This window comes from Artemia sp. Qi Xiang Cuo, chromosome 7 (genome assembly GCF_049724085.1).
Source record: "Artemia sp. Qi Xiang Cuo chromosome 7, ASM4972408v1, whole genome shotgun sequence".
Taxonomy (NCBI): domain Eukaryota; kingdom Metazoa; phylum Arthropoda; class Branchiopoda; order Anostraca; family Artemiidae; genus Artemia; species Artemia sp. Qi Xiang Cuo.
In genome coordinates, this window is record NC_142800.1 from 14,834,028 (window position 1) to 14,850,024 (window position 15,997).

At 34.0% G+C, this 15,997-nt stretch overlaps 1 protein-coding gene across 3 annotated transcripts in view; it reads left to right on the forward strand.

Moving 5' to 3' along the window:
* LOC148949991 (uncharacterized) overlaps positions 1–11,289 on the forward strand; it is a 32,170-nt gene extending 20,881 nt beyond the window's left edge. For 2 of the 3 annotated variants that reach the window (XM_089092047.1, XM_089092045.1), the window contains exons 2-3: positions 4,743–5,079; positions 10,948–11,289. In XM_089092047.1, the coding sequence (XP_088948173.1) occupies positions 4,749–5,079; positions 10,948–11,228 (612 nt within the window). In that variant the 5' untranslated portion in view covers positions 4,743–4,748 and the 3' untranslated portion in view covers positions 11,229–11,289. Of the gene's footprint in view, positions 1–2,263; positions 2,330–4,742; positions 5,080–10,947 lie in introns of those variants that run through there. The other variant, XM_089092046.1, reaches the window with a different exon arrangement.
* Positions 11,290–15,997: the final 4,708 nt, after the last annotated feature.

Consider the following 15,997-nt stretch of genomic DNA (forward strand, 5'->3'; position numbering starts at 1 on the left):
ATATTTATGCGTTTTTTGGATTTCTTTTGTAGTTTCAATTTAATTTTGGTGCTGAGTAATACGTGCTGATTCGTCTGGGTTGACCTGCTCAGCGTATTTTGAGTTTCACTGAGAAAACTGAAAATAAAAAAACTGCCCCATCCCCCAACTTAGATTCGGAAAAACTCATTATGCCCCGCCCTCCTAAGGGTTAGTGAGTTCATGCCACTGAATATTTTCAGTTACATATTTTAAAGCGTGATAAATTGGGATTTGACTTAAAACGAGGGGCATGAAATTTTGACTTGATTTGCAACGGGAATAGAAAATAGGGGGACTTAACCCAGAACTGATAACTCTTAATTAAACTTAGTGTGTGAACGTGATTGGATGTTTACGACAATATTTGTAAGAAAAAGAAAGACATTAACATATTTATGTTATCAATATGTTCAGTGGCATCTATGTTGAACAAAATAGCTGTCTCAAAATTTTGATCGGTCAGCTTTGAGGAAAAAGTGGGGTGGGGGGGGAGGGAGGCTAGTTGCCCTCCAATCTTGTTGGTCACTTAAAAATGGCACTAGGACTTTTAATTTCCGTTAGAATGAGTCATTTCCTGATATTCTAGGATTATTGGTTCGATGCGATCGACCCTGGAAAAAAAAACAGCAAAAAAATATAAACAAAAGAAAATGCATTTGTGATCTTTCTCTTGACAAAAAACATTAATTCCCCAAATTTGCAGATTGGAGTTCGAAAATTCTACAATAAGGTTCTCGGATACGTTGAATTTGATGGTGTTGTTTTCATTAAGATTTCTTGACGTTTAATGGGTGTTTTTTCCCAAGTTTTGAAGAGTCAAGCAAACTTTTCTCAGGCTTGTAGCTTTTGATGGGTTACACTAAACTTAATGAATCTCATATATTTGAAATCAACGCAACACGCCAAATCTTTTGGTGTATCTGTTAACATCAAAATTCCGTTTTGATTACTATTGAGCCGTGTCGCTCCTTGCTTACAGTTCGTTAACGTACGAACTGTTTGATAAGTGCATTTGAATTCTTTTTTTTTTTTAAGAAAAAAGGAGACATACGTCAAAAATGGGTTAATTTTTAATTCACTCAGAATACTTTTGACCGAGAAGGATATGAATTATCTATAGGAAAAAGGAGACATACGCCATAAAATGAAATAATTTTGAAATCGTTTGGAATATTTAGATTTAATTTTTACCCCTGAAACAAAAACATAAAAAGCTGGTTTAGAATATGTTCCCTTTATCTCCATTAGTCTCATCCTTCAGAACGGCCACAGACAATCACTTTTTTCGTTTTTTTTGGCTCTCCTAAAATGTTACAAAAACGGGGTATGATAATAATAATCTGTATTTAAAAGCCTTTTAAAGCCATATACAAAAAAGACAAATACTAAAGAAAATTACACTCCATTTGACATCCTTCCCTTCAATACAAAATTTCCTAATTTCAATGTAACGGGGGGCTCTACACCTCATTAGCCCATGAAGTAGCCTATCTTCCCCTACTTGGATAATTGATCCCCTTAAATGATGCACTGATTATGTTGCACTTTTGATTATCACAGTTGAACGCTGTGTTAGCAATTATATATTTAGTCATGCTAAAAGCTTTACCACAATATTTTCTTTCAGGCTCTCACTTTTGTGGGACTTTGAATTTCAGAAACCTCAGTAACTTCAGAGCATCGCCAAAATGAGTTTACTGAGTCTTTCCGTATTTTCAGTCAGTCTTTACTGAGGGTTCTGTTTATCTTATTTACAAATATTAAAATAAATTAGACATTGTCACTGATGTTTTTCTTAAGCTAATACTTCGAGCCAATCGCTACTTGAATATAGGAAACCAAGATTTAATAGTTTGTGCATAAATATTCCAAATTAAAATTCATAGGCTGTCCTACTTTTCAGAATGGAGAAAATAAGGCGGAAATCAAATCACAATCTAACTCACAAGTGTAAACAGCAAATACTAAAGTAGCATCAATGTCAATATTAGGATTATCAAATATGGATTCACCCCAAGATTAAGGCATAGTCTAGTGTTGGACGTTGTAAACCCCCAAGTAAGCGGCTTAAATGCCACGAGCTGGCCATACTAATTACAAGTTAAAATATTCTCACAATGAGCTAGTCTAAAAGCTTTTATAATTAGCACAAGTTTGATAATCATCTGAGGTAAAGGTCTTAACGGGGTTTTTGCTAATCTCTAGTGACCAGTAGTTGCAAAATTGACACCGTAGTGGTAGTTTAGGTGACCAAATGGGTATAAATTGGAAAAAATATCGCAGACGCCCAGGAGATGAATCTTCAGTGGTATGTAGGAGTATATTTTGGGTAGGGGATGGGGGGGATTTGACTCAGAACCACTCATCATTTAGATTTTAAAGGAACACCTTTAGCTTCATTATTTTTGGGCCCATCCTCCGCTTGGAAAGTAAAATTCTTAAACTACGTGAAAATTACTGCTATAATAGTAAAGATAATGAGTCAAAAGGGAGCACTGTGTACTTGTCTGTAAATTGGTGTGATAGTTCATTTATTTCGTGCTGAAAATCTGTCAATTGTTGTGTTTAGTGTCTCTTTTTATCCATTAAGTGGATAGCTTTGGCTACCCTCTAAACCCTTTAGAGACTTTGGAACTTGCCAAACTCTGGTTCGGCACCGGCATGTGTATTATTTTCTGTTACTCTTCATTTTCTTACAATTGTCAGGTTAGGCTCACAAAACTGATATAAGTTTTATGTTATCAAACAAATTCAGATATAAGTTTTATGTGTAGAAATTTAAAAAATCGTAAATTGCTAACGGAAATTAATTCAGTCATCTTTGCGATAAAATGTAAAATCGTATCATTGTAGTTTTGCAATTATTGGTGATGGGTAAGAAATAAGGCGGCTCATCTGACAAGTCATATCATTTTCTGAGTGTCATCCAAACTAATAAAAGTTATTTGCGATGTCGTTTAGAATCTACATATTACGCATTAAGTAGGCGTTGCCAACTGGAGCTTACTACAACGCTAAAAAAATTGAAAAAAAACTTAAATTTTTGTATTTCCTCTCGGTTTTTAAAATTCAATAGAATATGAAAAAAAAAGACAACAAACAAAAACAGTGGTGTCAATTCAAGGAGATGTTGGTGGCAATATTTTTCGTTGTAGAATATAGGGGGCGGTGCGGTTTCGTTGTTTTTTCAATTCGTTAATGGAAATACACAAAAGCAGGATTTTTCAGAGTCTAGGGAGGGGGAATTACTGCCCTCCACTACTTAAGGAACCGGAAAATATATCAAATTTATTACTTCATGAATTAGAGCCTTTGTTTTCCTTTTGAAAAATATTCTGCATGAAAAACTAATTTTTCGCATTCCAACGAAGCCGTCAAATTCCAACGAAGCCGTCTGCAGCAAAAAAAAATAACACACTTTTTATTTTGCTATAAACTGTAGCTAAACTTTGAGATAGGAGCTTGCATATAAAGGACTCTTAGCGCTTGACCCCCCACAAAACCTAAATTTTCTGGGCTCTTCTTATTCAAATAATTAAACAACTGTCTTTGCTATCGTTATTGCACCCCACCCCGCCAACAGGCTCTGTGTATTTTTATTTTTATCTCTTCACCATACCACTTTGAATGGAATGATTTCTCGGAGAAACTTTAAAGGGGGCCCATTCGATTGGAAATTGAAGGTTCTAGCACCCCTTTTCAGAGTTAAAAGTGGTTTGAGGGTAACCAGGACCAGTCCCCTCCAAGCCCTTTTTTACTACCCTCATCCAAAGACATCTAATCAAAATTGTTTGATAATCATTTTTTTAAGCATTATGGAAAGGTTTAGTAGTTACGCTCTGATCCCCAGAGCCCTTGGGGCAAGGGCTGTAAGTTAAGCAGTTTGCCTGTTGTTTTATGAAGCTATTTGCTGTTATATATATTTCTATATAGGAATTATTATAGGGAATAAGCAAGGCCGTTTCAAGGATGGCTACCGGGCTTGAACCCCCCCCCCCCACCAAAATTTTTGTTGACTCGCAAAAAAACAAAAAAATGCTTATAAATAAATTAGTAATGCCAGCAATGAATGAAATGCCAGCAAAAATTTCGGAAATTTTTAATAGCATACGACCTTTTTTGAATCTGGACACACATAGTATTGTTTAATTTTTTACACATCCTTGTGATTCCCTAAAAAATAAAACTTGACACCATTCATAAAACCCCTCAACATACTTAGCAAACCGCTCAGCATGCTGTGAAAGTTTCAGCCTACTCTAAGTTGTTCTTGATATACTGCTGATAATGCCATTTGACAGCCTGCACACATACAACGTGTTTCAATTTAATTTAACGTACCCCTTAACATGTTTTGAAATTGTCCCCTTAATACCCTTTGCCTTAATAGTAGTATTATTAGAAGTAGTAGAGGTAGTATGAATATAGTACGTTTTAATTGATTCGTTTACCCCAAAACATGGTTCAACAGTTTTCCTCTAGACGAAAATTTTCGCCACAGGCAAAAAATTCAGCCGAAATTTAGCAAAATTCTTGATTTCTGCAGAATATTTGGCATAAATCAGGTAGCAATTTGGTAACATTTACAAAGATCGCCCCCCCCCCCCAATGAAATAAGCCTCGGAACGCTTGCCTGCATGTACATGGTTTTTTTTCGTTTAATTGAAATTCCAAAACTTTCCCAAATTTCCAAAAATTTATGTTTGTTTCTTTTTTTACAGACCTGGATGGTCGTTCTTGTCAGCATTGCTGTATTTGGCCTTATATTCTACGTCTCAGTAGTTTATCCTCACTCCCATGATTCATATGAGACTGAATATTCGTATTACACAAGTTCATCTACAGTTATTAATTTTCTGTTTAATAGTTCTGAAGTGCCTACAAAAAGTGTTGAAAAACAAATGAATCCTTTCAATGAAGAAAGAAGACATTTGCAGTCTACACGAGAACATGAAATCGTTGAACAGGAAAAGAAGAGTTTTTTCATGGAAGAGGGCACAGAAAGAAGTTTGTATTCAGTGCACATAACGACCGTAAATACAAAAAGGAAAAAACGAAGTAAGTTCCTTTTTATCTGAAACTAAATTTCCCAGCCCACCCGCTAATGTGTTTTTACGAAGAAATACTTATCATAGTAACTTTGCTTAAAAATGACGAACAGCATGAATAAGCATGTACTGACCAGGGCCGTATCCAGGATTTTTTTTTTTTTTGGGGGGGGGTGGTTTACAAAATAATTTTTTTGGGGGGGGTACCAAATTTTTTTTAGAAAACGCATCAGAAATTTGTTTACTTTCATTTTTGTTACGTTTTTTTACGAGTCGGACAAACATTTCAGGATGGGGGGTCAAACCCCCATAAACCCCTGGATGCAGCCTTGACTCTGGCAATATTTAACTTTTCTATTCTTTTAACTTAACTATTTAACTTAACTTTTCTTTTTGTCTGAAATGCAAGCGACCAATGACATAAATCCCTGCTGATGGTTGACAACTTGATAATTATTCTCAGTGTGGCAGCTGGCAATCTAAGAGCATGGGAACTTGTAGCAGTGGAAACTGGTGCCAGTGTAAAAAAAAATCACCAATACCATCTAGCGCTTGTCTTTTCTTGACAATTTTCAGAGTAACAATAGGGCAAATGACAATAATGATAGTTAGAATAGGGCAAATGAGAAAGTAACAACAGGGCAAATGAGTATAATCGGCCAAATTATTTTAGCGAGAAGTGTCGGATTTTAATTTCATAAAAACATAATTATAATTTTTGTTTTAAGGTGACAAGAAACGTCAAACGCTAGATGGTGTTGGTGATTTTTTTTTTTTTACGTAAATTCCAGTTTTCACTCTAATAAGTTACCTATATTTTTAATTTTTAATATATTTTAATTATTTTTAAAAATGTATCAGCAGGTTTTTTTTAAATGTCAAGAAACGCCAAACCCTAGATGGCGTTGGTGATTTTTTAAACTCAAAATTACAGTTTTCACTCTTATAAGCTACCTATATTCTTTGGTGCTAATTTTCAAAGGGTTATGCAGCCTGTGCATTTTTGGACATGATTGATTAAAGTACTGTGAGTATGGTTGCTGGCCTGTGTATAGCTGAATTACTATTCATGCTGTCATTCTTGCAACTTTGAGGGTTTGATTCAGGTAAACATTTTTGTAATTTGGTCAGCGAAGGGGAGTGTGCCTCATAAATCCATATGTTACTTTTTCCTAAGGTTTCAAGCTGGGAAGACAAGATATTTATTTCGTAAAATTGCCTATCTGAATTCTCCCTTCTAAGAAAAAAAAAATAAAAAACACTAACAAAAAAATCACAGAACAATAAATTAAAAATGAGTTAAAGCGATTGCTTTCCAAAATACACAATGGCTTAAGACCAAAATTCTTAGTAAACTGAGTAAAGAGCACATTAACACATAGCAGCACAGAATGAATAAATATCAATCCAACGGTTGATAAGATTAGTATAAGAAAAGAAAGAGAGAGAAAATGCACATTTCAAACATAAACAAGCAAAAATAAACCAACAAAACTAGTGACACTCTTAAGCAACTATAAAGCTCAAAATAAAATACAAAAAGGGGGAAGGTGGATGGAAGTAGTACAGATGATAATATTGTCCAAGGGAAATGTCTTTTCCCTTGGACAATAGCTCATTCCATAGGAAATTTAGCTTTGGTGGGAGATCAGTGCAAATGCGAATTTCACTACCCTTCAACTTATTCACCTAACTGAGAATAGCCTGAATGCTATGATCTGTGTCTAGCGATATAAAAACAGGGGTCGGCCGAACACTAGTTTTCCTACTAGTGATATTTGAACTGCTATTTCTCGCAAGGCGATAGCACTTGGTAAGAGAAATGTCCTCGGTAACTTGCAATTTGTCAGAAAGAAGAGACTTTACGTTGCTAGTCACTGATTGATTATGCTTTTCAGAAGGCAGACCATGAACAATCAAATTCAACTTTCTTTCTCTCACTTCGATGTCCAAAAGCTTACTCTCCAAATCGCTATTCCGCAATTTTTCTTGCTCTAGATCATTTAGAAGCTTTTTAGATTCCTCTCGTAGATTCGCATTTTCAGCTGATGTTTGCCTAACTTCATCTTGAAGGGAAATTATTGAGACAGTAAAACTTCTTTGCTCTGCCAATATTTTATCCAGCAACGCCTGAAGCCGTTTCACTCCTTCATAAAATTTTGCTTGAGTGACAGTCATAATAAGTGCTATAATCCACACGTAGAAGTCTACACTTGCATCAAATTACGGAATGGCAAAGTCCAAAAAAATATCAAATTTAAGCCTTTTAACTTGAAAAAGTAATCCGATTATATGAGTTCACTCTTCAATAGCTAGATTTGTTAGTAACTCATTGTAAGATCATTCAATCAATATATTTATTACCCTAAAGAGTATATAACTGTGTTAAATAGAGTAGAAAACAAAGTAAGCAAAAAGAAAAGAAAAAATCACACACACACATACATAGTAAACATACTGCCTCGAATAACATAACATAAAACACAATACAAGTAGGACACATACAATAGCAAACTGGACGCAGTTCTGGCACATAGAAAGATGGAGGCTATTTGACTTATCCATCTTATGCCTACATAAAAAGCGAACCCGACGTTCCTCAGTCACTAGTAGTGGCTCAGTTAGCCCATAAACTGAGACTAGACGTTTAATAAGCATAAATAGAAGAGAAACACAAGAAAAGAAAAAAACACATAAACATTCATGAACACATATACGTACATATACATATACAAATAACACATATACCTACATATACGTACATGAACACATATACGTACACATACATATACAAATTCATGCAGGAATGTATAAATACACACACAAAAAAGAACATAATTATACAAAGAAACGTTTTTTTGAACAATTATTAGTTAAAAAAAAAGCTAAGCAAATCAAAACAAGTACACATTAAGATGAAAAAGATATAACCACAAGTAAGCCTATTCATTAAACAGATCGTGGTAACGAACTGTCAGTAAGGAGTGACCCGGCTCAACAGTAGCCAAAACTCTAAAAAAAGAAATTTTGATGTCAATAGATATATCAAAAGAATCAGATTTATATGCTGATTTCAAAGACATAAGTTTCACTAAGTTTAGTCGTACCCATCAAAGGTTACGAGCCTGAGAAAATTTGCCTGATTTTCGAAAAAATGGGGGGATCCCCTAAAAGTCATAGAATCTTAATAAAAATCCCACCATCGCATTCAACGTATCAGAGAACCCTACTTTAAGGGTGTCAAGCTCCTATCTGCAAAAATGTGGAATTTTGTAATTTTTGCCAGAAGAAAGATCACGGATGCGTGTTCATTTGTGTGTTTTTTTCCCCTGGGGTGATCGTATCGACCCAGTGGGCCCAGAACGTCGGGAGAGGGCTCTTTCTAACGACAGTTAAAATTTCTATTGCACTTTTTAATTGACCGAAAAAAGAACTGCAACTAGGCCTCCTCCCACGCCACATTTTCCCCAAAATTTTCTGATCAAAATTTGAGCTAGCTATTTTGTTCATGATAGTTGAAACGCCCGAAAACTACGTCTTTGGAGATAACTTGACCCCTCTCCCTAGCCCCTACGGGAAAGGTCTTTCAGTTATAAAATTTGCCCATTGTTTACATATAGGATTTGTTATTGGGAAGTATGCATATATTTTTCGACTGGGGAGGGGAGGACAATTTTTTGATGGGAGATTTGGCATGAGGAGAATTTTCCATGGAGAGGGAAGTTTTCAAGGGGTGAACTTTTCAGGGGAAATATTATGCTGGGGGGAATTTGCCAGAATTCCTATACCGACTCAATTTTACACGTGGAGATGTTAAGGGTAATTGTCTGGGATAAATTTTCACCAGGATTGAGTTGTCCAGAGGATATTTCCATGGGACGGGGATTTTTCCGTCGAGGTGGAGCTAGATTCCCTGGCGTTAAAAAAACGATTAGAAATTAAATAAAAAAAGTTTTTCAACTGAAATTTAGGGGTAACATTAAACATTAAAACGAACAGAAGTTATTAAGTATATGAGAGGGGTTGGAAATCCTCAACACCTCGCTCTTTACACTAAAGTTTAGGTTTTGTCCCAATTCTTTAAAAACGACTCCTGAAACGGTCGTTTCATTAGAACAATAAGTAACATTTTTAAAGAGCCGAAAAACTTTAGCGTAAAGAGCGATGTGTTGAGGAGGGGAAACCCTCCTCATGTGTTTACTTATTTCTGTTCGTTTTAAGTTTTAATATTACTCCTTACTTTCAGTTCGAAAACTTGTTTTTTTTATTTAATTTAACTTAGAATCAAAGTCATAACAGAGATTAATCAGTTGTACTAAACATTCGAAAATTATCAAATTCCACATACCAACTTGTTTTTTTATTTGATTTAAAACTTGTTTTTTTTTTTTATTTAATTTAACTTAGAATCCAAGTCATAACAGAGATTAATCAGTTACACTAAACATTCGAAAATTATCAGATGTCACATACCAACTTATATTGTTTTTATTTAATTTTAAACTTGTTTTTTTTTTTATTTAATTTAACTTAGAATCCCTAGAACAGAGATTAATCAGTTGCACTAAACATTAGAAATTTATCAAATTTCATATACCTACTTGTTTTTTTTTATTTAATTTAAAACATGTTTTTTTATTTAATTTAACTTAGAATCCAAGTCAGAACAGATATTAATCAGTTGCACTAAACATAATTATAAAACAAAATTATAAAATTTCATATACCAACTTGTATTTTTTTTTATAGTAGGGGAAAAACAGTACTCGAATCTCCTGCATCTTATTAGAATTAAAAAATGGATGCAGACCTGAGGGAAAAGGAATAAAACAGTCATAATAAATTGAACACATTCTAGCCAAAGCGTTGCGGGAATGTAGGTCACGATTTGGAGCAATTTATTCCTAAATTGTAAAAGTGCACTAAAATGGACAGCTGATACAGACGAGCAAATGCTAATTCTAAGCCAACGCAAGGCAGGCACTACTTTAATTGAAGAGAGACCACCGTTCGTGATGATGTTTGTAATTTAAAAGTAAAAAATGAATGCTACCAGTTTAGTCACTTAGCTACCACTTAGGATCTTGTGAAAAGTATATTTACCTTAAACGTTACCCTCAAATGTGTATTAATTATGTTATTATTTACTATCTTGGGATTTCTTTCAAACCTTTAGATTTCTCAACAGTGAATTTTGGGATGTGGCCAAATTCTCAGTGGCTTTCTTAGAAAATACCTGTTAATAGTCTCCGAAATTCAGACTTTTTTAAACAAAGACAGGGATCTAATGACAGAATGTTTGAATAAAGGTAATCTTTACATCTTCAAATTTTTATGCGATGTTGAAACTCAACTTCTCAGTCGAAATATCCTCAGACCATGTAAAACAAACAAGTAGTAAAAAGGAATTGTGCAACTTCAGCCACTTAGCTAGCTTCAGCCCTTTTGAATAAGTACTTATCAAATACAAAGGCTTTGCATAAAAATCACAACGACTGAAATACGCCTATTTGGAGCCATTCAAGAGAAGTTGATATATATTCAGGTAAAATCAAGAATATATAAATAGGAAAAAAATAACTGACCTATGGTCTAGTTTCTTTCTAATAGGTTATAAGGATGCACTTACTATTAGCATAGAAGCACACAACCAAAAGTTATGTTAAAGAACAGATTTTATGTTCTTCAAGATTTGCATTTTTAAACCCTAACTAGCCAAATCTTGGCTGATTTATACATACGCCTGTACAATTTTCCACGAAAGTTTTCCACTTTTTCTTAGTAAACTTTGATCTCAGAAACTGGAAAGCTTTAACTGCTTCATAAGTTAGTACGGAGAAAATTTTTTACTGATAACTAATCTGCTTTATTTTTTTAGATGCTCTTTCACGACTTGCGGCTAAGAAGCCACCAGGAAAAAGCAAAATTCTTGGAGTGATAAACGCAGAAAGTGTTCCAATTGCATACAGACCAAGAAGTGGCAATGTCGTAGTTTTTTCAGGAGCTCCAGACTTACGAGGGATTCAGTTCATTCCAGATTTGCCACCAATGAAGTCAGTGCCTACAGGTCCTTTAACGAAATTTAAGGAAGACCTTACACCAAGTAGGCACTACCCAAATAGACATTTACCGCCAAGAATATATGCTCTTATTGTCTAACTTATTATTAAATTTTACAATAAATATTTACATATTTGATATATTAACAAACATTTATGAAAAAAGTCTTTTCAGTATAAGAGCTAACTGCAAAACTCAAAATCGATCCTTACTACAAGAAAAAGGAGACGAAGTGCCAAAGGGGCTGGGGAAATTTTTTTTAGGGAGGGGGAGAAGGCCTGATATTTTGGAAGAGGGATTCAGATAATAGAATCGAAAAGACACTAAAATAAATGAATTACTCTGAAAATCGCCAGATTTGGAAAGCGGTGTCTCATCTATTTCCTAAGTAAGAGTCTGACTGATATTCCCTTTAGCCCCAATTTTGGTATATTAAGTTTTGGTTACTAAGCTTAACAAGTATTTTCGATAGTCTTGTTGAAAATGTGGAAATAATCGTATTTTTCTGAAAATATATTTTTAATTTCGATCAGGAGCTGTGCAGTGTCACAGAGGAACTTGTATGCATAATAAGTGGCTAAAAACTTCTTGATCTGTTTCTTCTCATAAAAACTTCATATTTCAGTATGTGGAGTCAAAAGAGCCCAATCCGAACTATCTACAATCATCATTTTTGAAAAAATAGGTCAAGAAAATTTTAAAACATCTATTCTTTATCCTTAAAATAAAAAAACAAGTTCATTTTTAACTGAAAGTAAGGAGCGACATTAAAACTTAAAATGAACTGAAACTATTCCGTATATAAAAGGGGCTGTCCCCTCATCGACGCCTCGCACCTTACGCTAAAGTTTTTTATTGTTTTAAAAAATAATGTTGTGAGACAGGGTCAAACTTTAGCGTAATGAGTGAGGCGTGGCGGAGGGGACACCCCCTTTCATATACGGAATAATTTCTGTTCGTTTTAAGTTTTAATGCCGCTCCTTACTTTCAGTTAACAAAACTTGATTTTTTTTTTATTTAATTTCTGAACGTTTTTGAATTAATGCGGGTTTTGATTTTGGGTCACCGTACATTAATAATTGAAACGAAATTTGCATGTAAATTTTACTTTTTTTTGGTTAAATGGCTTTCTCGAAAGTTGTTTAATTTTATTTACGAATGAATTTATTAGTAATAAATATACGTAAGTTACGTAACGAACTTCTATATTCGTATATTTTTAGTACGTATATTAGGGTGTTCGGCCCTTGCTCAATACCTGGCTCTTTACGCTAAAGTTAAATTTTTTTTCCAATTCCTTAAGTATGACACCTTAATCACAAAGGCCGTTAATTAGAATAAATAGCTCTTATGAAAATACTAAAAAAAAAAGTTTAGCGTAAAAAGTGAGGTATTAACTTAGGGGCAAACCCAATCATATACTTAATAATTTTTGTTCGTTTTAAGTTTTGAGTTTTAAGTTTACTTTCAGTTGAAAAACTTTTTTTTGTTTTTATTTAATTTCTGATCGTTTTTTCAAATAATGCTGGGATATCCGGTGTTCCCTTCATAGTAATGTTCCTTCCCCCATGAAAATTTCCTCCATGGAATGATCCTCCCAAGTAGCCCCCGACCTACCCCCCCCCCCTCACTACCAGGAAAAAAACTGAAAATGTCTGTATACTTCCCAATAACCAATACTAGGCGAAGTTCCTAACTTGTATCCCTCCCCCAGGGGACTGTGATGGATTAATCGTCCTCAAAAACGTAGTTATTAATTTTTATACCATTCTGAACAAAATGGCTATCTCAAAATTTTGATCGGGTGGCTTTGGGAAAAAATGAGCGTGGGAGGGGGCCTAGTTGCCCTCCATTTTTGGGTAACTTAAAAAGGGCAATAGAACTTTTAATTTCCGTTTGAATGAGTCCTCCCGCAATATTCTAGGACTATTGGGTCGATACGATCAACCCTGGGGAAAAAAACAAATAAACATACATCCGTGATTTTCTTCTTGCAAAAAATACAAAATTCCACATTTTTGCAGATAGGAGCTTAAAACTTCTACTGTAGGGTTCACTGATACGCAGAACCTGATGGTGTGATTTTCATTTAGGTTCATGACTCTTAGGGGGTGTTTCCTCCCTTTTTTTGAAAACAAGGAAAATATTCTCAGCCACGTAACTTTTGACGGGTAAGACTAAACTTGATGAAGCTTACATATTTGAAATCAGCATAAAAATCTAATTCTTTTGATGAATCTATTGGTATCAAAATTAGACTTTCAGTTACTATTGAGCAGGGTCGCTCCTTACTTACAGTTAGTTACCAAGAACTGTTTGACTAAGAATTTGTTTCATAGACTATAAACGGTAACAATTGTACTTTTGTCTACTAGACGCTTTCTTCAAGGCTAAAATTCAGTAGTTTTTTTAGTGTGGTCTAGAAAAATCAATACAAGCACTAAACCTTTTGATTTGTAAGATGTGATGGTTTTGACGTAGAAAACTTCGGACACCACACTGCCTTTCCATGACGATAAATAAAAGTTCAAATAGGGATAAAATCCTTTTAATAGACAATGTTTCACAAACAGTGATAGAAATTCACAAAAAATACCAGATATTTCGGTCACATATGCAGTGACCGTCATCAGTAATAAAAATGGATTAAGAGGATTTTATCCCTATTTGAACTTTTATTTATTGTGATGGTTTTTGATAAGGTCGAAATCTGATTTTTTGAATTAGAAGCTTCTATAACATCAATATTCCCAAAATGTAAAAATTATCTCATGTAACTTGATTAACTAATAACAAAACGTAATGGATTGTAACTTTTGTCGATTAACTGGGTGATTTTGGTAAAGTTAAAAAATACTTTTGGGATGCAGTCTATCTCTAAGGTAATAATATCTCAAATTCAATATTTTATAGAAAAATATCTATCAAAGATTAAACTCTTAAAGTTTGAAAAATTCTTTTCATATTTGGATAATTATTGCAATGCCAAGCGTTTATTGTTTTTTCCGCAAAGGCCCTATTCCCCCAAAGGCTCTTTGGCCTGTAAAGAATGGGAAAGACGAACGAGTCACTTACTCAGAGAAGAAGAAATACAAAAAAGATTAATATAATCACTAGAAGAGCAAAAAGGAGATGAAAAAATATATAAATAAAATAAAAAGTATAGAAAACAAAAATAAATAGATTGAATAGACTAAATTAATTAAGTAGACTAGTAGATTAAATAGACTCCAATAAAAATATATATATATATATATATATATATATATATATATATATATATATATATATATATATATATATATATATATATATATATATATATATATATATATATATATATATATATATATATATATATATATATATATATATATATATATATAGATATATACAGATATATATAGATAAAATAACTTCTAAGAACCCAAAGAGTTTTTAAGAATTTTTTTAACAAATCGAATGAGTGGCTCCTTCGACGTGATTCGGGCAAATAATTCCACACAATGACATTCCACAGCATGACATTCTAGAGCGTTATAACGTTGAGACAATAAGCTTAGGCAATTGTGTAAACTTATAACAAGCCAGCATATGCAAATGACAACATAAAGTTTAATATTTAAAAGGAATCGCTCTATTGAATATACTTACTACCATATAAAGAGATTTAACTCTATCTTCATTTTATGAAAAAAAAACGTCAAGCCATAAACCAAGGTTATTTGGTAATCAAAGTTATATCAATGGGTTGAAATTCTGATGTCGCTAGTTATTTAGTTTGGAGTGGTGGTGAGTGGTGCGACTTTGTACGCTCAGCCAGAGTCAACCCAGGTATAGAGTCATCTTAACCGAGTGGTTAGCACGCTAAACTTGAAATCTTGTGTCCTCTAGGACAGGGGTTCGAGTCCAGGAGTCTCCGACTATTTGGTTTGGAACGTTTGTCTGTGGTATGACTGTGTAAGCTCGGCACGAGTCGACCCAACTCTAAATGGACACTTGAAGAAATTTGGGGAAGGTAAACTGAAAGGGCAAGTAATTGTACAGGAGGGCTATCCTTTTTCTGTTTCACTTCCTGGCTGAAGGGCCATAATAAGGAGATCAGCACCGCCGATATAGACTGTGAAGTCTAGTGCCGTTTTCATTGCCTTTTTATACACAAAGTATTTCTGTTTGTGCTGTTTCTATTTAATTTAGAAAATAGCTTTATTTGGAATTTTGAATCCACGATTATAGTAATACTACTACTACTACCTGCGGCCATCACAGCTACGCACACTCCTCCTCCATCCCAATCTATTCCAAGCCTCCCTTTTTAAACCCTCCCACGAAGTTCCCGTTTCCTTTAAATCTTTCTTTATGACTTCCTCTCACCTCAGACGAGGACGACCTGCTTTCCGTTTAGCCCTCTACGGTTGGCCAAAAAGAACAATCTTCGGCAATCTGTCATTCTTCATCCGCACAATGTGCCCTAGCCACCTCAACCTTTCTTTCAAAATAGCCCTAGAGTAAAGTCGAAATGATACGGCAGCCATTAGTCATCCATACCTCAACTTCCGAGGGTCCCCTCCCCAAACCTCCAATACCCCCCTAGCTTTTTGACCTCTCCTCCACATTTTATAATTTTTTTTTAAGTTTAATTTCTTTTAACATTTTTTTTACTTTTATTTTTTATATATTTTTTTAACATAGAAAAAGTTTTCAACTTTTTTTTACATGTCTTAAAATGGCATAAATTGTACTTAAAATAAAAAAAAAATCACATTTAATATTTTTGAAATAGGAAATCAGAATGATATAGATACGTTAGTCGTGACTACTACAATTAGAAAAATAATGTTTGCAGTAACACTTCGTTTTTGTTCTGA